Genomic DNA, 23,305 nt, shown 5'->3' on the forward strand with positions numbered 1-23,305 from the left:
ACATGGGTGATTTTAGCTCATACGAGGATATTAATGCACGTGAAATTTCATATTATTCTTAGGAAGGAGAAATTTGGGGTCACTTGACTTTCATATTATTCTTAGGAAGGAGAAATTTGGTTCCCGTATTTTTGACAAATATGGCTTATACAAATGAGTATATGTTCTCATAAATTTTCAAATATGACTTATAACCTTACAAATGAGTATATGTTCTCATACATTCTTGGGATGAGCGAGGATCTGGGACGACAGATGATAACATCTTAATAATTTGAGCTATCCAACTGTGCTCAATATTTCCTGTATTTAGCAAATAAAAAAAATTCTAATTGACCATTCTCTCGCCGGCGATACACCCAGCTCCGACAAGTCACCGGTGCTGACTTTTAAAATTCAAAAAGAAACAATTCGTCCTATCCCTTCTTTAATCTCCGCTACTCTCCAAGGTAACACCTCTCTCTCTCTCTCTCACAAACACACACCCGCGCACATATTCAATAACTACAATCACACTTACTATCAACTGAAACTTACCCAATTATTTAATATCATATACTTGTGTTTGATTTTCTTGTTTAAACAATCAAATTGTCATTTCTATTTTGATTGTTTGTTTTTAGCATAATTGTAATATACACACTGTTAATCATCAGAATTGCCCAATTGCCATTGGTGCTATTTTCTTGACCTAGATCATGAGTAAAATGTGGCTCCCTGCTGCGGAACTTACTAGTAGTCGTAGGCCTGTTCTTATTCCCGGTGAAGTCGAATCATGTTTACTCTCCTCCGTCGATATAGTTTGTGAAGAAAACCCCAATTTGCCTCCCTACAAGTCTGGACTACTCACCCTTACTACCCACCGGATTCTTTTTATTCCCGAGACATCTTCGACTGCAGTGGCTATACCACTTGCAGCTATAACCCACATTTTCTCGTCCAAGAAGTCGATCAAGTCAATGTTTGCTAGTCCTAGGGTACGGTTCCAGGTTACGACGACTGGTGAAGGAAGTGTTGATAAGAATGGGAGTAGGTCTGCGGTGGTGACGCTTGTGTGCAGGGGTAAGTCGGGTCCTGACCCGGATGTGGTTGTGGGAAAGCTTTGGGAAGCATGGAGAGGGAGAGCGTGGGAGGCGTCAAGTGGTGGAACGGGGTCGAGTCAGGTTGTGACGGTTGAAGATGGTGGGTCGGGGGTCGGAGGTTTTAAAATGCCGGTGGTTGGGGTTTCGGGAATATTGAGGAAAGAACAGGAGATGTGGGAGAGTACTGATAAGAGTTTGCAAGATGCTTTTCAGGACCTGAATGCCCTTATGGTATGTATTAACATTTGTTTTGAATGGTTTTGTACATTTCGTTGCATTTATATATTAGTTTCCCTACACTTCATAAGTTTACAGACATAAGAATCTTAAATTAATGAAACAAATACGGATTATTATAAATAATTAGTAGCACTAGTGAATTGCCAAATTATACTTTTAGACCGACTTGGTTTCGAAAAAAGAGGTAGTTCGTATTGCGCATCATACTCTCAGGAAAAACAAAAGTTTGTTATTTGTGTAGACCTTGATACACAATAAAAGACCGTTCTTACATAATGTCTACTTAATCTTTCAGTTGATACATATATAATAATTAAGTTAAGTTTAGAATATTAAAGGACGCTTTGTTCGTTCTACTTCATCGCATCTGGTTATTTTCATTTATCAAAAATGTATTTATGTTACAAAATGCATGTTCTTTACAGAGTAAGGCTAAAGAGATGGTGATGTTAGCAGAGAAAATGAGGCAAAAACTCCTTTCAGGTTCAGCCAGTCAATCAAGTGCATCAACTGATGAGGAGTTAGGTACCACCAAAGAGGAAATGCAAGACTGGTTGCTGAGTGTTGGTATTGCCTCCCCTGTAACTAAAGAAGCTGCCGGTGCATTGTATCACCAGCAGTTGTCTAGACAGGTTTTTTCTTATCTTATATGGTATACCTAAATATGTCGATCAACTTAAAGTTGTTAGAATAGGAACACACCGATTAAAATGTTATTCAAAACTATGTCAACGTACATATTTCCTTTTGTTTTTTACTCCAGGGTTACCAGATATAATGCAGCTCTACCATAAATCTTTACATGAATTATTTCTGCCGTGGTATAGAAATTCTACTCATAGCATATCCAGTTAACTATATATGTTCCGTTAGTGTCTTGTATCCATATATGTGTAACACTTCAATTTCACCTCTTGAACAAGTGTAAGTACCTTCATTTGGGTTTTTTAATCATGTCAAAAAGAATAAATAAATCAAAGGTAGCTAATTTACTTTTGTCAGAAAGAAGGATCTGATTGTGCTTCTGGATTCGCATAATCCTTCTTACAGATTATCCAAATTTGTAATTGTGTTAACAATCAGTAAAGTTTGTACGATAAAATCATGCTTGGATTCTCTTCAGTCACCCTTGCATTGTGGGTTAACCTTTTCAGACTTGAAATTTGTTATTTTACTTTGTTTTTTTTCCTTTATGTAGCTGGCTGATTTCGTGAAAATTCCGATAGAGAGAGCTGGAGGAATGATCAATTTAATAGATGTTTATTGTCTCTTTAATCGTGCTAGAGGCACAGGTGCTCTCCTATTATTGTTTGTTCATGCTCAGCTATTTCATAGATGGCATTTCTTGTTGCATGCAGCCAACCCGTTTGATATGTTTGCTTGTGATAGAATGTAGCCACTGATTTTAATATATTGTTTTGCAGAATTAATATCACCAGATGACTTGCTCCAGGCATGTACACTGTGGGAGAAGTTTGATGTGTATGAACAATCTATTCGAAAAAATTATTCCGTATTATTTTGTTTGTAAAGTGAAATTTGAATTATATTAATTACTTAAAAATTAGGAATTATATTGCAATCTATTACAGCAGATGTATGACCATATTCTAATTTGTATCTAAGGTCCATTATAAACTAAAACCTAGCTTTGCTGATTTGTCTAATTCTCTCTGTTTACAGTCCAGTTATGCTTCGGAAGTTTGATAGTGGTGTCATGGTCATACAGAATAAATCTCACACTGACGAGGAGGTATCTGATGTTTACTTGTTATTATTTTCTTAAGGTTAATGTCACGGTTTATATAAAATCTTAATATGTTTGACTCATTGCATGTGCTTAAATTGATGAGCTATGTCTTAGAAAGCTAAACCACTTCTGTTTCATGTTGCACCTTAAAAATTATTTCTTTGTTGGATATAATAATACCCAATTTTTTTCTCAACTGTAGGTTTTTGCTAGGATAAAGTCACTTGTACTGAAGCCAGAAGCCCTCCGGATTGGGGTCAGTGCTAGTGATGCTGCAATGACTCTGGGTATTGCTCCAGCTATGGCAAAGGAGCATCTTCTTTCTGCTGAAAGCAAAGGCATGTCCTCACAAACTGTTTCCTAAAAATATTGTTGACAGCTTAAGAAACTATTTACCATAGAATTAATTCATTGTTGGAGTTATATTGGCAGGTTTACTATGCAGGGATGTTAGCCCTGATGGCTTCCGCTTTTATATCAGTCTATTTGAAGAATTCAATGGTGATGATATGTACATGTAAGTGCGTTTTATAATTGTATATTCTATATAATGGTGTCATTCTTTTATGTAAGTGAACTATAAATGTGACATTCTTATATGCATCCTAAATAGTTTACTTAAATAAGGCAGAGTATATTTATTTTACTTACCTTGGTTCATAATTCATTTGTGACATTCTGCCTTTAATCCTCATTTGACGTTGCTGCTGTACTAAAGATCAAGAGAAACGGCTGGGTTTTATAGTTATTATAAATAGTAATTTTAGATTAATTCTCTTAAGTCTTAACTTTGGATACAGGACAAATTTGCTTCTTTTCTTTTCCTAAATGTGGACGATGCCTGTTATGTATTTCATAATTAAGAAAAACTAATATACAGTCGTTCAGAGATTCCTATCAAACAAAAGAAAAAACTCTTGGAACAAGCTCCAAGAGGAAAATACCAAAGCTCTTAATTGTGCGTCTTCTGCCAGAAAACCCAAAATCATCCTTGTATCTGGGCAACAATGTTGTGCTCTGGTAAAGTGTATTATTGACATTAGCGGTTAGCCTAAAGAAACAAGACTTTTATTTGAGACACGTCCATGTCTAAAAGAAGAAAACTACAGCTTACCAAAATGTAACACTTGACAGCTTTAAGTCCCCATGACCTATAAGCGAAGGCCCCAGTGTCAAACCACCTATCAGCCCAACTGCCAATGGTGCTAATAATCCGCCCAACCTGATTGAACACCCTAATAGAAGAACGCAGGCCATATTAAAGTGAGAGAAGTCCTAGGACCAAATCTACTACCACAAGGTTGCAGTTTCATTAACAAGCTATATAATTGCACCAGAAATCAGCCTCTCGGTTGAGCAATAAAAAACTTCTTGCTGCTCGTCGGAAGCACTCTCCACTAACCTTTATCAGCCGAAACAGTTTCTAACAAAACGGTTAAAAATGAAAACAAGAATTTGGTGCACAATTCTTCTAGTTTCGAACATCTTTTGGTTTCTATCTAAGTATTTATAATCCTATGTTGATTTTATATTATTTTTTAGAACTTCTCGTTGCAAACAATTATATCAAACCATTTTAAAGAATGAATGCCATGTCCCTCTTCATAAAAGTAAGCTATAGTTTACGGATCCACATACAGAATTTGTAGGTAAAAAATCAAAAGTTGTAAATTTAAAGTTTTTAGGGTAGGTGAAGTTCCCTCTCAGAAAAGTGTCCAGCTGGTAAAATTCATGGATTTAATGATTTCATTGTAGTTGGTCAAAAGAATGATTATGTAAATGACTATATGATGTTTCCATTAGCGTTTGTGCCAATTAAAGAATTCTATTTATTTTTTGATAATTGTGCACTTCGTTTTGAATAATCAACTTCATGTTTGACCAGAGTGAAAGAATATGGGAACTATGCTGCGTGGGTTGCTTCTAATACCATTTCTTCCAGGTTATATAATAGTTGATGAATCAATGACTTTAATATTTGAACAAGTTTCACTAGTCTTTGTAGAACCCACCAATACTCACTCACTAGTCTTTGTAGAACTTACCAATACTCACTCACTAGTCTTTGTAGAACCCACCAATACTCACTCATGTTGCATTTTTCGTAGGTGAAAATGTCAAATTCTTTTTAAACCTGGTACAAGATACAAATATCAGAACAATGCAAAAGAGGTCATGGTTCTGCAGGGTAGTGGCTACTTTAGGACTAATCTTCTTTCTCGTTCGAAATGAAGTGATTTTGCCCCATTTTGTACATCTTTACTTGAATACATAGGCAACTGTAACACATGGCTTGGTTGATTTTGTTAAATGTTGAGCGAGGAAGAGTACTGCCTTTAAAGGAAACGATGTATCTGTTTCATTGGCTTGTTCGGCCTCAGGTCTATATGTAGATAGTTGGGCAAAGAACATTACTGTTGTATTATATTCTGGTGTTTTACTAGTTAATTTTTGGTGATGGAAAATTTGTGATTGGTATAGTGGTATAATGAATATAATAAGCTTGCTTTGTATACAAAATTCTCCCATATATCATATACATAAAAAAATAATATTAGTGATGGCTTACTGTAACTGTTGTACAAAAATTGACTTCTGACATCGATATTGCTTTGGGATTATGAAGTATACTTACTGGTAGACCTATCTGCTGAATAGGTCTTGACATACACGGTTATTTCTTTTCTGTTGCATACTCGACCTACACGGTTATTTCTTTTCTGTTGCATACTCTTTGAAAATAATAATCACGCTAAGGTCTCGATGTATGTAGCTGTATTGAGTTTAAGTGCTAAGGTCTCGATGCACATACTTTAATTTTTAGCAAGATGAAGATTCATGTTCAAGTACTGTTCTTACGTAGTTACTGTATATTGGTAGACCATAAAAAAACGACAAATGAAATTGGCTGGCAGTCATGAGAATCATAGTCTATAAAGTACTAAAGATGCCTAAACTTTCTTTTTAGCTAAAGATTGATACTTCACATCACTTAACTATAAAGTATCACTGTTACAAAGTTGTTGTTGCTCGCCTGCTGAAAAGTCTCGACTCTGAGACAGTTAGAATTTCTAATGGGCTCAACTTTGAATTTCCATAAATTAATCATAGTGGTAGCCTGGTTGGTAGGTCAAAGAAATGACAAATGAACCTGGCAATCATGTAAATTAAAGTTAAAAATAAGTGAATTATTTGATAAAGATTGATAAGATGCTTTTACATTTCCTGTTTGCTAAAGAGTTGATTGATACTCAATATTACTTAAGTCTGAAGTATGAGTGTTTGCTGTTATAAAAAATTTCAAAGTACTCGACTCCCGGAGTAGACTTGTAACTTGGGGATCCTCTTGTGCTGGAAACTCCCTCTCAAAGCAGTGTTCTGCTGAGAATCAGTCTCCAAGCACTGGCTATCTTATTTTGGCCGCTCATATACTCACACAATCACCACCACCAACAATTACCTTCCACCAGGTAAGTCTCCGCCATTATTACTCAAGCACGCAGTTTAGGTGTCTGGCTTCTTAAAGGCTATGAAGCTGGAGAATGGATTTTGGAGTACAGGATTGAATTGAGTGAATTTTGTTCTAGCGCTCCTTATCTAACTCGAATGTTTTCACGTCCGGGAGCTATTACAAAGGTCCGTAGCTTTTCATGTATTCGATTATGATGCAGTTTATCTGAATTGTTCCTGTCACTTAATTCGTTGCCAGCTTTCAACCAAGATGGTGGAAGTTGTCGAGTGTGCTGGATTCATTATTATAACTTTGAGGTGTTTCCCTTTGTACTTCCTCCATTGCCAACTCCAATATCTACAAGAATTCGAGTGGACAAGTCTATGATTCCCCTTTTGGTTGAACTTCCTGATCCTATGATTACTGAGATCTCAAAAGTTGCCACTTAGTGTTGGGTGTAATTTTAACTACACAACAACAATAGACAGTTATATATATAATAACAAGAACAAGGTAAATAATCAAATAACCAACTAACGAAACAAAATACGAAAATAATAACAAACTATAATCAGAGACTGTAATTGACAAAAAAAGTAAAGAAAATTTATCTCTTATCGTTTCCAAATTCTGATAAAAAAAAGAACACAACAGCTGAGTTGTCAAACCTTTCAAGAGGATTAGACTGTTCGTGATTCAACTCATTTTATTCCTAGTAACTCAGAAACCACTCAAGCTAATACAATCAATTATGATTCACGATTTCCGGCCAAAACTCGATCAAAACTCGAGTTTTTCCGGCCAAGAACCTACCTCGTCGATCTCTCTACCAAAAATAACAGTAAATACTTGAATTGATTGGTTTTCAAACGACCTACCTGATGGTACCTTTCAATCTAACCCAGAATTCACATAAACTAAACCCCCAAATCTTAATCAAGAACATTCAAATAATTCAAACTCTAATTTTCATTTTCCAAAATCAAACATCATTTTCTACATGTTATTGAACTCCAAATCATTCATATAATATACCAAAATGACCAGAAAAATATTATCTACACGATGGAATCATCAAATCATATCAACAACATCAAGAACAAATTTTCATAATTTAATCTATAAATAATTCGAATTAAAACAATTAAATAAGAAAAATATCTTGATTTCTACACTTGAATAGATGGTGGATTCAGAAAGAGCTTTTCAAGAGCTTCGATTTGATATATGGCACGCCCGAATCGGAGTTCGATAACGCATTCATTCGTGCGTTTGATTCTCAAGAACGTAACGTTTTTGGGGTTTTTCCTCTGTAAATTCGATATTTTTACTGATCGATTATGATTATACGAATAAAATGAAATAATAAAAGGGCAATATATATTTATGGAATAATGGTTCATTTTGGATCGTTTTGGATCGATAAATTAGTTACTTAACCGCTAAGTAACTACAAAAACGATCCAATTTGATACTCGTATCGGATAATTATCTAAACCGGGTTTCTTGTAAAATAATTTATACGAAAATAATGTAATAATATCTCGTCTTTCGAGACTACGGGTTTTGTTGCTTTATCGAAATGATTATCGTATCGAATTGTGCTCCGGGACGCGCACGGGTCAAACCGTAATCCGAATCGAAAAAGTCAAAACACGCAAAATGTGAGGAATTACCAGATTAAGTTAGGAAAGAGTTTTCGGAATAGTTTCGGGTTGTAAAAACGTAAAAACAGTTGAAGTTGGACGATTCCCGACTTTATAAAATAATTTTGTAATTATTCAGAAAATAATTAATAAATTTATAAATCAATATAAAATCATATAACACTCCAAAAATTACCAGAAAATACCTTAATTATCTGTATTTTATTCTGGACATATTAAAATTAACATACTTATACTTTACCACATTTAGGCATCCCCACCAATCATCCAAAAATTCACCAAAAAATCACATAATAATCATTTATTGATAAAAATAATTACACGCTATATCCCGAATATTACATTGTACATTATCCACCGGGGTACAAAGTGTACATTATCCATCGGGATACAAAGTGTGCATTATCCACCAGGGTACAAAGTGTACATTATCCGCCGGGTACTAAGTGAGCATTATCCATCGGTGTACGATGTATGGATTATCCATCGGTGCCTAAACATTATCCACCGGGGATGAACTGTTTCTGATTCTGAAAATATTCGTTAAATGCATTTAAGCCAGAATATTTATTTTAATTAATATATCATATTCAGTTATGTTTTGGGATGTAATATATATATATACTGAACAAAACGTTTTGGAATTGAGAGGTTGAAATATACATACGTAAAACCCTAGCTATCATCTTCCTCTTCTTCTCTCCTCCAAAATTATACAGATTAGCATAGGTTTTGGCGACTGAGGTTAGACCTGGCAAAATGGGCCTGTATCCGAAGAATCGAACCGAAATCTATGGATCCGAGATCTGAATTATATAATCCGATAATTATCCGAAAACCAAATTAAACCGATTCGAAAATTACCCGAACCGAAAATTTAACCGAAAATGATCCGAAATACTAGATCCGATTATAAATTGGAACCGAACAAAATAAATTCATATAATATTTGAACCGAATATGATCCGAAATAAGCAAATTTCATACTTAAATGTATCTTATATTCGTGATAATTTAATTATTTAATTATAAATTAATGTAAAAGTACACTATATTATATTAAAAGTACCACATTTAATAAAATAATATTTTTTAAGTCTCAAAACATGAAAAAATAAATAAGTTAAGATCCCAAATATCTGAACCGAATTTAATCCGAACCGAATTTTGTTCGATTTTTTTCCGAATTTCATCTGTTTTTTATCCGAATTAGACCCGAACCGAATCACATCCGATCGGATCCGAATGACCTCGAGTTATATCATAATCCGAAAGTGTAACCGATCCGAAATAGATCCGATCGGAAACCGATCCGGTTATCCAATTTGCCAGGTCTAACTGAGGTCTGATCACTGTCTGTACATTGAGTTGTACATTAAGTTGCTGCAACCTCTCAACATGTGTTGTGAAAGTAGTGAATTGTGAAAGCTACTTAAATGATTCCCTCTACAAGTTTGGAATGTTTCCTTTTGTGCCCCCCGTGGCCAACACCAGTTCCTCAACCATCTTGGGAGACTGATACAACTGCAAATTAAACTGGTACGTAAGATCTTTGTCATTAGCTTTGCTAATTTTTATGTTGTAGTTACTCTTTGCTATTTGTAGCACAACTCTTTGATGAGTAATATGACAAACTACTCATGAATTTATGGTCCTAATGCCGTTTATTCTGTCCTTTCATCATGTACCCCAATAGCAAACATATTTCTCGACATTAATACTGGATTCCAGAAACTTTTTTTGGAAAGAGAAAAAATAAGTTGAAAGAATTCATTTCTTCAGCGTGTTCATGAGTAATTTTTTGAGAAAAAAACAAAAGAAATCTAAAAATTTGGAAACAAGTTTCCTTTAATTTTGTTTGCAAAATTTTCTTCCCACTTTTGGGATGATTGGGAGAGAAGGGAGCAATTTTCTTTTCTTTTTTTGCCTCACTAACTATCTACTGTTTTTTTTGCCTCTATCTGCTGTGTGAAGTTGATAATATGTGAATGATATTAGTCTTCTGAAATCCGAGTATATGGTAATACGAAAGGCTGTGATTCCTGGCTTATTCCTCTCCTAGCTTCCAGAGGTCAAGAATTCAAGTAAAAGTATGCTGACAGTTACAACTTCGATACCAATAAAATTTACTTTCCTAAAGAAACTGCAGCTCTTATATCTATTTTTAATTCAGTTTCTTAGTATTAAATATTCCGAATTCTTATAACAAATCAACCATTTTTCCAATAACCAATGTTTACCTTGGTGAATAATTTCAAATTTTAGATCATTTCGTTTGTTTGGCAAGTGTCCCTTGCTTTGGTACTCTACCAACAAAGAACCAGTACAAACTTCCTTGGCTTTGCACCAATAATCGGTTTATACATATATGAATCTCCATTCTTAATTTGTGCATCCATTTGCTTAATAAATTCTGAAACAACTAAACTAAACCACTAAATAAATTAAACACAATTTACAAACACAAAAAATCATACACGGCGAACAAACTTACATGCGCAAGAAACAAAGTCTTCCTTAAGAAGAACAGCATCCACTGCTCTGTGCTACGGGCTTTCCACGGAGGTTGACTGTCGGCGGCTTTGCATAGTTCATCCCTGGTTGACTCGCCATTCTGTATTGAAAGTTTCAAGTTATAAACACTAAACGATATCTGGTTCTGAACAACGAGTGCACCAGTGATTGAACAACATAAAGAGCAAGAGGTGATCCCTATAACTTACCATAGCCAGTATTCAGGAAAATAAATCTTGATAAAAACAGATAATTTAATTTTTGCACTACGTTTCATGCTTAATTACAGGGGTCGGAAATAAAACAAAAGTACAAAGTCCTACAGTTTCGTATTTTGGGAACCAAATAATCCTTTGTTCATCTTCATAGATTGTATGGGAAAGCAGAGGGGACCATAACCAATATACGGCTATACCAAACCTGTAAAAATCCCCATCCATTTCAAATATACAAAGGGGCACCTAATTTAATAATTTTAATTCAACCCATTTCATAAACTTAACCCGAGTTATGATATATAATTAAAACATATCCCAAGTTAATCCCATTTTATATTGGATATGTAACTAGAGTTAATTAACTAAATGTACCAATAAAGTACGCGGAACTTAATATTTGGTATGTAATTATACTTTGTTTTATAACTAAAATCTAGAATTAGAGATTCATTTTGTTAGACGATCGGCAAATTTTTCCAGAAATCGTCATGTGTTCTTCCGTTTCTTATTGATGTAATTTTCTTGGTTGTACTTGCATTTTTAAAAATCTGGACACGCACGTCACACGAGAAATGGAGATTAAAGTAGATGAGTTCAAAGAATTAGTTAGACTGAAGCATATTTGCTACATTCCCAGGAAAATTGCTAAGTAGCAAGAGTTCAGCAGTCTTTGTGGTCATTTTTCAGTTGAACAGATTCGAACAACAATAAACAGATCAAACGGCATTAGTGTCCATAAAATGACTAATATTTAAAACCCTTCAGAACTAATCTTTAGATTATCCACATTTAGCATAATTTTTCCGAATATATTAACTAACTGAGTGCAAGAAAATAACGATCACTTTATTTCGTCAATCAGAATACCTCAGGTCTTACTTACTTTCACATGATCATTAACAAGATGAAGTAATTAAGCAAATGGTAGATACCTTTCTTTGATTGATGATGTCATGGCCATAAAAGCCTGCTCCACATTAGTCGCATCTTTTGCACTTGCTTCCATAAATGGAATGCCAGTTTCATCCGCAAATGCCTGTAATTTATAAGACAAATACATAAATCCTAGAGCCTAATATTTGGATTCCTTCTTAGAAAGCAAAATGGTGATTATTACTCCCTTTTTTTTGCTATATTGTGATTATTATTTTTAATAACAATGAAAACTGTCGACTTGAATAGATACCTTGGCTCCTTCGTATGATACAACTTTATTTGCAGTGAGGTCAGACTTGTTTCCAACAAGAAGTTTATTGACGTTCTCGCTTGCATATCGATTGATTTCACTCAGCCATTGCTTCACATTATTGAAGCTCTCTTGGTCTGTCACATCATAGACAACCTATGAAAGAAAAGCCAATGGGAAGTGATCATCACTCTTTTGCAGAATGACATACAGTACAAAACCATTGCATAATATTACAGATCACAAGGCATATTTGACTCACTATGATACCATGTGCCCCACGGTAATAGCTACTAGTGATTGTTCTAAAACGTTCTTGCCCTGCAGTATCCCACTACACAAAAAGAAATTATTTAGAGGTTCCCTGTTTACGACGAATCTAAGACAAACAGCAAATTATATATTTCATTAATCGATTAGAAAATCACAAAGCTTACAATCTGAAGCTTTATCGTCTTTCCATCTTGCTCAACAGTTCGAATTTTCTACACAAGATTGATGGGAGAATTCATAAATAATTGGTGCAAAATGAGAAATAATTAGCTATAAGAGAGGTACTTACAAAATCAACTCCTATAGTGCTGATGTAACTCTCCAAGTATGTATCATCCTATGTTGGCAGAGGAACCAGGAATAATTGTCAAGCACATTTACAGAAAACTTCAATACAGAACCATGACACATATAAAAAGGACACTATAAACACATTTACCAGTGAAGAAGAGTTTACTTGGCATAAAAAAAAGAGTGGAAAAGAGTAACAGTATACGTAGGTGGATAGTGGTAAACTATTTTTATGGTAAAATCAGTATGACAACAAACTAGCAAAGGCCAGGCTTTAGTGGTAAACTCTTGGGACCATTCCACTGATAATATGATCGACCGAATGAACTGACTTGATAACTTTGTTACATCAGAGCTCCTGTATTTATACCTAGAACATAGCTAATTTACAGCTTGCATATCACTGATCTACAGCCTACATATCACTTGATCTCAGCCTATCATGTCACCTGATCTCAGTCTATTGTATCCCCTGATATCAGCTGATATTATTGTGAATACAATCTGCGATTAATACATATAAATCAAATAAGTGTGTGCGTGAGTAAACGAAATCAAACAGAGAAAAACTGTCTCCGGGATAAAACGAGATACCAGTATAATCGATAGATCGAATATACTCTCAGCGAACTTGAACTAAGCCCGAGAACTATCACCGGAGTATTGGAAAATTTAAGACTAAAAAGACCGAGAATGAAAGAGAGGACTCTTATTCCCTTGACTTAATAAAACTGATGCCCTAAGACTCTATTTATAAAGAGAGGCTTGAAAGGACTTGTTTTTCTTGTCGATGTGGTACATGATATTTATAAGAAAAACTAAGGAATAGGTTTGTGCTACTCTCGATGTGGTACAAAACCACTTTTCATATTAAAAGGTAAAACTTTGGAACATCAGTTCTCATTCACCTTTTACTCATTTTGAGCGTGTAAATATGCGTTGGAATCCCCTCGAAGAGGAGAATACGTTCCAATAAATACACACCACTAACACATAATGTGTCTCACTCATATAGAGTCTCAAAATGATTCACAACTTAGTCTAAAATACTAAGTTTGTCCAACAATCCCCCACAAATGAGATTGATGGTCCAGTAGCACGCACCATATAGACAGACAGACGCGGAGCTTGACTTGGTGATAGTTCCGGCGGTCAGATATAGCATACGATAGGTAGAGAATGCTCCTTGAACCTTCGCTCGAATAAGTATATCGACTTTACTGGTAGACAGTATGACGCGATGTCCTTGAACTGTTCAACTGTTTGTGTAAACGATGACATACTCATCACTATATCTTTCCTGACTCATTCAGTTCTCATGATTATGTCCATTTTGGCCATGGAACATCGTCCTGGTTCTGCAGGAGTTTTTAAAGAATTGTGCCTCACAATTCTCCTTTGAAGCGGCCCCACTTCTCTCCCACATAGGTGATCTTTATCTTATAGAGTAACCCGCGTTTACTCAACTGAATTCCATGCGTTCACTCCTGAACTCCATGTATTCATCAAAGATCATTAAAAGCTCAAAGCTTAACCTCGTACCTTACGGGTCTCACTGTTTCCTCATCATAGGAACAGGCCAGGGGTTACCCCCACAGTGATTTGGTCATCATGATTTAGTTGTCCCATTGAACCAAGTTCTTGGGATCTCCAGTCAGCAATGGTTGGGTGTCCACCATGATGCTGTTAAGCAATAGGCTTAAGGCCCATCCCTCTCGATGATTTCTCAACCACTTCTTTTGATAACCCTTTGGTTAGTGGATCCGCGATATTATCTTTTGACGGTATATAGTCAATAGTGATAATTCCGGTTGAGATCAATTGTCTAATGAAACTGTGTCGTCGTCATATATGACGAGACTTTCCATTATACATCGTGCTCTGCGCTCTGCCAATAGCAGATTGACTATCACAATGAATCCCTATTGCAGTTACAGGCTTTGGCCATCTTGGAATATCCTCCAGAAACTGACGTAGATATTCAGCCTCTTCGGCGCATTTATCTAGTGCCACAAACTCAACTTCCATCGTGGAATGAGTTATCACCGTTTGTTTTGAGGATTTCCATGATATTGCCGCTCCAGCTAATGTAAACACATAGCCGCTCGTAGACTTAAGTGCTTTCTTGCTAGATATCCAATTTATGTCAGTATATTCTTCTAATACTGCTGGGTATCTGCCATAGTGCAGTCCATAGTCTCGAGTTCCCCTCAAGTACCTTAGTACCCTTATGATCGCTTTCCAGTGATCAGCTCCCGGATTACTCGTAAACCTACTCAACTTGCTAATTGAGTATGCAATGTCTGGTCTTGTACAGCTCATGAGGTACATCAGACTACCAATTATCCTCGAGTATTCCAATTGGGAAACAACTACACCTTTGTTCTTGGATAGGTGCAAAGTCATATCCACAGGTGTCCTAGCTTTCTCAAAGTCATCCTTAAGAAACTTCTCAAGGATCTTGTCAATATAATGTGGTTGACTTAATGCGAGACCCTCTGATGTTCTAGAAATTTGAATTCCCAGAATTACATTTGCTAGTCCCATGTCTTTCATGTCGAATCTTGATTTCAACATGTCCTTGGTAGATTTGATCATTTTATCATTGCTTCCGGCAATAAGTAGATCATCTACATATAGCGTCATCATGACATAGCCACTCTCGTTATCCTTGTAATAGGCACAGCTATCACATTCATTAATTTTGAAGCCATTAGCCAGCACGACCTCGTCAAATTTTTCATGCCATTTCATAGACGCTTGCTTCAAACCATACAATGATTTCACCAATCTACAAACTTTCCTTTCTTGTCCTGGAACAACAAACCCTTCGGGTTGTTCCATATAGATTTCCTCATCTATGTCCCCATTTAGGAATGCTGTTTTCACATCCATTTGATGTACAGTTAGATTACGCATTGCAGCAATAGCAAACATCATCCTTATGGACGTCATTCTCGTTACAGGAAAATATGTATCAAAATAATCAAGGCCTTTTTGTTGCTTGTATCCTTTAATCACAAGTCTGGCCTTATACTTATCAATAGTGCCATCAGTTTTCAACTTCTTCTTGAAAACCCACTTGCTACCTAATGGTTTGCAACCAGTTGGCAAGTCCACTAGTTCCCAAGTATGATTCTGCATAATTGAATCAACTTCATTCTTGATGGCCTCTTTCCACATAGGTCCATCGGGTGAGGTAACCGCCTCCTTATAGGTTTTTGGGTCACCTTCTTCGAGCAAATAGGTCATAAAATCAGACCCATAGGATTTCTCCGTTCGTTGTCTTTTGCTCTTTCTCACTACCCCCACATTTTCGTCTTCACTTTCGTCACTCTCATTATCGTCATCTACAGACTCATGAGATCGTTTAGACGTCGTAGGTTGTTGGTTTCCTGGATTACAGGGAAACATCGTCTCAAAGAATGAGGCATTCCTTGATTCCATAATGGTATTCTTTTGAATATCAGGAATCTTGGATTCATGAACAAGAAACCGATATGCAGTACTATGTGGAGGATATCCGTTGAAAATACAATCCACAGTCTTAGGACCTATCTTCACCTTCTTCGGTGTAGGGATCAGTACCTTTGCAAGGCACCCCCACACTTTCAGGTGTTGGTAACTTGGTTTCTTTTTCTTCCACATTTCATAAGGACTTACATCCTTATTCTTGCGCATCGTAATATTTAAAATATTATTAGCGCTTAAGATGGCTTCTCCCCACATCGATTGTGGAAGCCCAGAGCTTAACAACATCGCATTCATCATTTCTTTCAGAGTGCGATTCTTCCTTTCAGCCACACCATTTGACTGAGGGGAGTATGGTGCAGTGACCTCATGGATTATACCATGTTGTGAACAGAATTCTCCAAATGGTTCAACATATTCACCTCCACGATCACTTCGTATCGTTTTGATTTTCTCAGTCTGTTGTGTCTCAACTTCTTCTTTATAGATTTTAAATTTATCTATAGCTTCGTCTTTGCTTTTCAACAAATATACATAGCAGTATTTTGTACAATCATCAATGAATGTAATAAAATACTTGTTTCCTCCTCTTGTTGGAGCGAATTTTAAATCACATATGTTGCTATGTATTAGGTCTAGCACTTTGGTGTTCCTTTCCACACGTTTAAATGATGATCTCGTTAATTTTGCCTCAACACAAGTCTCACACTTATGTTTTGAATCGATAGTAAGTTTAGGTATGTATTCTTTTGCACTTAAACGTCGTAAAGTGTCATAATTTACATGTCCTAATCTAGCATGCCATAAATTAGGAGACTCAAGCAAGTAAGCAGAAGAATTTTTCATTTCATTATCGTCCTTAACGGACATTACATTGAGCTTAAAAAGCCCATCGGTTAAATAACCCTTGCCTACAAACATACCACTCTTAGACAAAATTACTTTATCTGACTCTATTACAATGCGAAAACCATGCTTACTCAACAGAGAACCAGACACAAGGTTCTTGCGAATTTCAGGCACATAACGTACATTCTTCAAAGTCAGATTCTTTCCAGAGGTCATCTTCAGGATCACCGTGCCTTCACCCTCAATGGTAGAAGTTGCTGAATTCCCCATGTAGAGCTTCTCACCAGCATCAGAAGCTTTGAGGCTAGAGAAAATCGCCTTGTCTGAGCAAACATGCCTAGTAGCACCAGTATCAATCCACCATTCACGTGGATTAGAACCGACCAGGTTCACTTCAGAGACCGTAGCACAGAGGTCTATATCACCCATATCTTGGAGATATTCTCTACCATGTTTGCTTCTTTCTTCTTGTTGGGCTTCTTGGGCTTTTTGCAGTCAGAAGACCTATGACCAACTTTATCACAGTTGTAGCACTTCCCCTGAAATTTCGACTTCGAAATCCCTCCTTTGGGTGCCAGCTTTGCCCCTTTACTAGAATTAGTCTTCTTGGGCTTGGAGCTTTGAGCGTGCTCCACCATGTTTGCCTTCTCAGTGGCAATATTAACTTTCTTCTCGGACCCTCTGTTGTCTTCTTCAATACGAAGTCTAACAATAAGATCCTCCATAGACATCTCCTTTCGCTTGTGCTTAAGGTAGTTCTTAAAATCTTTCCATCCAGGTGGAAGCTTTTCAATAACAGCAGCAACTTGGAAAGACTCACTTATGACCATTCCCTCAGCATGAATGTCATGAATGATCACCTGCAGTTCCTGCACCTGACTGACCACAGTCTTAGAGTCTGCCATCTTATAATCAAGAAAGCGGCCAACAATCCACTTCTTTGCCCCAGCGTCCTCGGTTTTATACTTATGGTCAAGTGACACCCATAAGACCTTAGCTGTTGGCTTCGCGCTGTATACGTTATACAACGAGTCAGACAAACAATTTAACACATAGTTCTGACAGATGTAGTCGGAGTGCTTCCAAGCATCAGCAGCATACACAGTCTGCATGTTACTCTCAGCAGTGAGCAACGGTGGTTCTTCCTTAAGGAAGCGATCCATATGCAACGTGGTCAGATAAAAGTACATCTTTTGTTGCCAATGTTTGAAGTTCGTTCCGTTGAACTTCTCAGGTTTTTCAGCATGTGCAGCAGGCACAGTTGGCATAACAGGTGCAGCAGGCACCACAGGTGGAACAGATGGTATGTGCGTCTGTACTACAGGTGTATGCACACCAGTAGGCACCGCAGGTATGATCGGAGGAGTGAATCCTGCTGATATCTGTCCAAGAGGAACACTAAATTGTCCAATGACAGTGTGTCCCACAGGCACATGTCCCGAAGGCACATGTCCAACAGGCGTTTGACCCCCATCAGATCGTACGATCCGTGTGTTAGGGTTAATCGGCTGCTGGTGAACCCTATCAGATCCAGTGATCTGTGCGTTGGGATCAGCCGTCATGTTCATCGAATCGTTCACAGTTTGGTTCTCCATCGATCTGTTACTCAACAAAACAAGCAGATACAGATGTATCAGTCACAGATGTATATAAAATAAATAGCTTTAAGATTGTGAATACAATCTGCGATTAATACATATAAATCAAATAAGTGTGTGCGTGAGTAAACGAAATCAAACAGAGAAAGGAAGAATATAACCAAATGGAAATCCTCGAGTCCAGTTGAAACTGTCTCCTTAAAGCTATTTCGTCTCTCACCGTATGTGCGAGTCGATAGCCTCCCAGGATAAAACGAGATACCAGTATAATCGATAGATCGAATATACTCTCAGCGAACTTGAACTAAGCCCGAGAACTATCACCGAAGTATTGGAAAATTTAAGACTAAAGAGACCGAGAATGAAAGAGAGGACTCTTATTCCCTTGACTTAATAAAACTGATGCCCTAAGACTCTATTTATAAAGAGAGGCTTGAAAGGACTTGTTTTTCTTTTCGATGTGGTACATGGTATTTATAAGAAAAACTAAGGAATAGGTTTGTGCTACTCTCGATGTGGTACAAAACCACTTTTCATATTAAAAGGTAAAACTTTGGAACATCAGTTCTCATTCACCTTTTACTCATTTTGAGCGTGTAAATATGCGTTGGAATCCCCTCGAAGAGGAGAATACGTTCCAATAAATACACACCACTAACACATAATGTGTCTCACTCATATAGAGTCTCAAAATGATTCACAACTTAGTCTAAAATACTAAATTTGTCCAACAAGTATTTGATACAATCTCCTAATTACAACACATAATCCCCATTTTTACATCCTAGATTTACATTAAATGTTATATTGTTTATATTCACAATTCACATGTAAGGCGTTATCACCTTACTGGAACAATGTCATCATACTTTATGAATTAAGCATCATATATGGCATTATTCAACATTAATAAGATATTTATTTATTTTGATAATTAACATTTATAAGATATACATTACATATATAAAGTATGCCGCCTTATTCAACTATAATTTTAGTTAGAAGTTGTCCTGACAAAAGAACGGAGGGAAAAGCAGGAACTATATTTCAAGTTCCTTGTCAGCCCTAACTTCTTCAAAAACACCACAAAGAGTATAAAACCCGGGGGACAACAACTGCACATATACAGTATAGACCTTAACAAAGGAAGAAAGGGACAATTCTCTTCTTTTTTTTGCGAAGTAAAACGACAATTCTCATTCCTCAAATATACAACTGTTAAAGATATCATGAAATATAGAAGATGACAGTAGAAAACAAGTGCCCTCTAACAACATATATTAGTCGCAACATTAAAAATGTAAACAACTGACTCCCACAAAAGCTAAAATAATAATTAATTTAGATATTATTACCTAAGAGAGCATGGATTTCTAAAATGTAGACTGACAATTAGAATGGTGATTTACCTAGACACTCACTTAAAAGAGCAACACAAAGAATCTAAGTGAAACTTGAGGCTAGAGTAAGAAGAGAAATCTCCAATAACAAAATTCTTCTTCAAGGAAAAGATTTAGAACATTTGGGTGACAGGAACCAACTTTGAATACACAGAGGAGGAAAAGGGATGCTGAGCAACGAAAAAAAGAGTCTGGCAGCTATGACTACGGGTAACAAAGCATATACATTACATATATCTGACTCTAACAACTTACTCAAAATCAGACAAAATTTATGTAACAGAAGTTAGAATTCCTCTTATAAAAAATTTTATGTTAAAAAGGTTAAGTATAAAAAAATATCAAGGAAGCACAGGGCCAACTATTGCCACTGTGGCTCTTAGGGCCTTAGGCTGAGACCTTTATCATTTACCATTAATTAAGACTTTTTCTATTTGAGATCAGGTTAGAACTCACAAAGATGGTAGTGACAATCCACATCGGGCTTGCTTTGCTGCCCAAGAAAGGGGATGGAAGCTCTAGAGTTTTACTCTCCACTTTCATCTTTCAATATGTTATATGGAATAACTATGTATGGAAGGATATAAAAAATGCGACATGGAAATTGAATTTGTACATCTCGCAACAACATATACCATCCAAGTCAGAATTTAGTGCACCAACTGATAATCTTATGCCTAATACAGCACCAGAAGTCTCGAAGTGCATACCAGCCGTCAAGACTTAGAATATCCTTCTTAAAAGGTCAAAATAAATATAGTACACTAGATACCCAAAACATAAATATACCAATTTGATAACGTATCTGCATCTGACAATCCATAATCATGAATTAAGGACAAATGAAGTTAGAGGACACTGAGAGATTTTAAATGTGTTAAGTTTATAGAAACAAATTAATCGAAGGAAATTGCGTATACTATAGCTATGCCTTTTGTGAGGATTAAAAAACAAAGAGTTTCTAAGACTAAAGGCTTTCACAAGGGTCCTTAATGATTGTAACACTATTTATGTGTGTCAGTTCTAGCGAATTAATAGAACTTCCTTGAACAAACAAGAGAGGAAACTCCTGCATGGTTAAGTTTGTTTAAAAGGATGTATTTCATCTTAAGAAAAGGTAAATGAGCTAGAAATAACTCTCTGAGCTAATATCTAGAAAGAAATCAGAAACTCTTACAGCAAATCTCAGAAGTAGACATGATTTACCCACACCAGAATCACCAATAAGCAAAAGCTTGAAAAGATAGTCGCTGCAAAATATAAAAAAGAAAGGTAATAGCAAAATTCAGTCTCTCATATTAATGTAATCAAAACAAATAATCGAATCATGAAAGGCAAGGATTATGTATATGTTTTCAAAATAAACTAAGATTTTTTTAAAGGAGTCAATATCGTGACCTTAAAATTCTAAACTGTATGAACTGTCCCTCCAAATAATACGCTGCGAGGGATATAATGGATTGGGTATGAAAGGTTTGTTCACTTTCGGTTTTAGCCACGTTCTAACAGAATCGACTACAGGATCATGATGAGCTAGCAAGCCTTCGATTTTTGTTTTCATTGTCGTGAGTTTTCTACTGATTGTTCATGCATATGTTTTTCTCGTTAAGATACTTTCACTACATAGGTAATGGCCATAAACTATGAATGAAAAATTAAATTCTTTCGTGCCTGCCTGGGAAGGAGGGTGGGGGGAGAGCAGTGTAGACTAGTACTTACTTACATACCATATCAGTATCTAAAATCTAAGTTCCATATCCTTGATCGTACATGGAATGATAATTTTTACATATTCCAAGTATAAACCTTTGGACCGACAAAAAAAAAAGGTATAAACCTTTGGTGTCCTATGTCAATCTCATAATCAGTTATCCGAAAATGTACGTTTATGTGAAGAAAAAAAATTGAGCTGCGCAGTATCAGAAAGACAAATTTACATAAAAACTCAGATAGGTTCAGCACATTAGCCAAAAAGACAATTTGGCTTCAAACTTACCTGTCCTAAAAAGAAGGTGACTATCATCATTGAACCCAATTTGATTTACAAAAACACAATTAAAAAATTGTTTCATTTATTTCTGATGGAAAATGCAATTTGGATGAATTCATACACCACCTTGGCTCAAAATGATCATACTCAAAAATTCAAAAACACCCACATTATTACCTTATGTACAATGTTACACCAATGCATGCATTTTATATTTCTAATCCAGTACCTTATTACGTAATAATAGCAATTGAAACTTGATTACAAAAACAATACATAATATGATATAACTATAACAGCCATTACTTCCAACCAACCAAATCCAAATCTACATAAGAATGAAGCCCATAAATTTAACTAAACATATTGAATTCAATGCCAAACTAAACATTCAGGCAATACATTAAATAAAATTAAAAAGTTTGATATAAATGTATATATATAATCAAAGAAACTTACTACTCTGCATTCATGGCTGTATGCAAATAATTGGAGGTCTGAGATTTTATTGTCAATTTACAGAAAGAGGTGGATATGCTTGGCGCCTTCCGCCTTGTTTGTTTGTTTTTGGTAATTATTTTTTTTCAGAAGATGATTTGTACTTTTATCAATTTCTTATATCACTAAATTAAATTCCTGTATTAATTTCTCCATTTTTTTAAAACATTTTATCCATATTACTCATACACACAAAATTATTTATTTATAAAATTAGGGACTTTTAACCGCGCAACGCACGCTTATTATCCGTCATTTAAGAAACGTAAAAAAAATAAATAATCATCCTTCTAATTATATTATCGGATAACAAAATATATATAGATGCACCGTATTCTTGAATGTAAATGAAAGAAATCGCTGCACCGTATTCTGAAATGATCATCCTCTTAATTATAGTAACGAATAATTAAAAGATATATAGATGCACCGAAAAAACATTATCGTGATATGCAAATAAAACTACATAAACTATTTCTTGGTAAAAGACTTGAATATAATTGAAAGAGTTTGTTTCTCCAAAAAGTTTTGAGCGTTAAGTAAATTGTGTACTTAAATTTTTAATGCTTATATGTGTTCTTATAGATCATAAGAAGAGATCTCAGTAACAATCGAAAAACTATGACATGTTCAGTATCTCATTTATCTTGCTTAACGGGAATAGGTAGTCGCAAAAATATTTAATCTGAATGAGCCATAACTATTTGATACTCTCTTTACTATGCACAGTCTGATGGACAACAGTCATTTTGCAAATATATGACAATGCCTAAGATGTCCAATGAAGCAGAAGAATTTGTTGATGTTCATGTAGAGGATCAATAACC

At 35.7% G+C, this 23,305-nt stretch overlaps 2 protein-coding genes across 5 annotated transcripts; one reads left to right on the forward strand and one right to left on the reverse strand.

Moving 5' to 3' along the window:
* The first annotated feature begins 292 nt into the window (after positions 1 to 292).
* Positions 293 to 5,592, forward strand: LOC141667436 (vacuolar protein sorting-associated protein 36). 3 transcript variants are annotated; one of them, XM_074473933.1, is made up of 10 exons: positions 293 to 449; positions 657 to 1,313; positions 1,748 to 1,954; positions 2,521 to 2,614; positions 2,747 to 2,804; positions 3,006 to 3,075; positions 3,275 to 3,410; positions 3,505 to 3,589; positions 4,958 to 5,014; positions 5,181 to 5,592. In XM_074473933.1, the coding sequence occupies exons 2-10, from the start codon at positions 699 to 701 to the stop codon at positions 5,182 to 5,184; spliced, it is 1,326 nt and encodes a 441-aa protein (XP_074330034.1). In that variant the 5' UTR covers positions 293 to 449; positions 657 to 698; the 3' UTR covers positions 5,185 to 5,592. The 3 variants fall into 3 exon arrangements, with proteins under 3 accessions (XP_074330034.1, XP_074330035.1, XP_074330036.1); XM_074473934.1 differs by having other exon boundaries at positions 696 to 1,313; XM_074473935.1 differs by lacking the exon at positions 4,958 to 5,014.
* A 3,919-nt stretch (positions 5,593 to 9,511) lies between these two features.
* LOC141667498 (ras-related protein RABD2a-like) lies at positions 9,512 to 22,544 on the reverse strand. Of its 2 annotated transcripts, XM_074474019.1 has the most exons (9): positions 22,440 to 22,544; positions 21,168 to 21,240; positions 12,671 to 12,718; positions 12,546 to 12,593; positions 12,371 to 12,442; positions 12,109 to 12,264; positions 11,855 to 11,958; positions 10,685 to 10,804; positions 9,512 to 9,714 (listed from the first exon to the last, which is right to left on the reverse strand). In XM_074474019.1, the coding sequence occupies exons 1-8, from the start codon at positions 22,451 to 22,453 to the stop codon at positions 10,708 to 10,710; spliced, it is 612 nt and encodes a 203-aa protein (XP_074330120.1). In that variant the 5' UTR covers positions 22,454 to 22,544; the 3' UTR covers positions 9,512 to 9,714; positions 10,685 to 10,707. The 2 variants fall into 2 exon arrangements, with proteins under 2 accessions (XP_074330120.1, XP_074330119.1); XM_074474018.1 differs by lacking the exon at positions 9,512 to 9,714 and having other exon boundaries at positions 10,515 to 10,804.
* Positions 22,545 to 23,305: the final 761 nt, after the last annotated feature.

The sequence above is a fragment of the Apium graveolens genome, chromosome 6 (genome assembly GCF_009905375.1).
Source record: "Apium graveolens cultivar Ventura chromosome 6, ASM990537v1, whole genome shotgun sequence".
In the NCBI taxonomy this organism is placed as follows: domain Eukaryota; kingdom Viridiplantae; phylum Streptophyta; class Magnoliopsida; order Apiales; family Apiaceae; genus Apium; species Apium graveolens.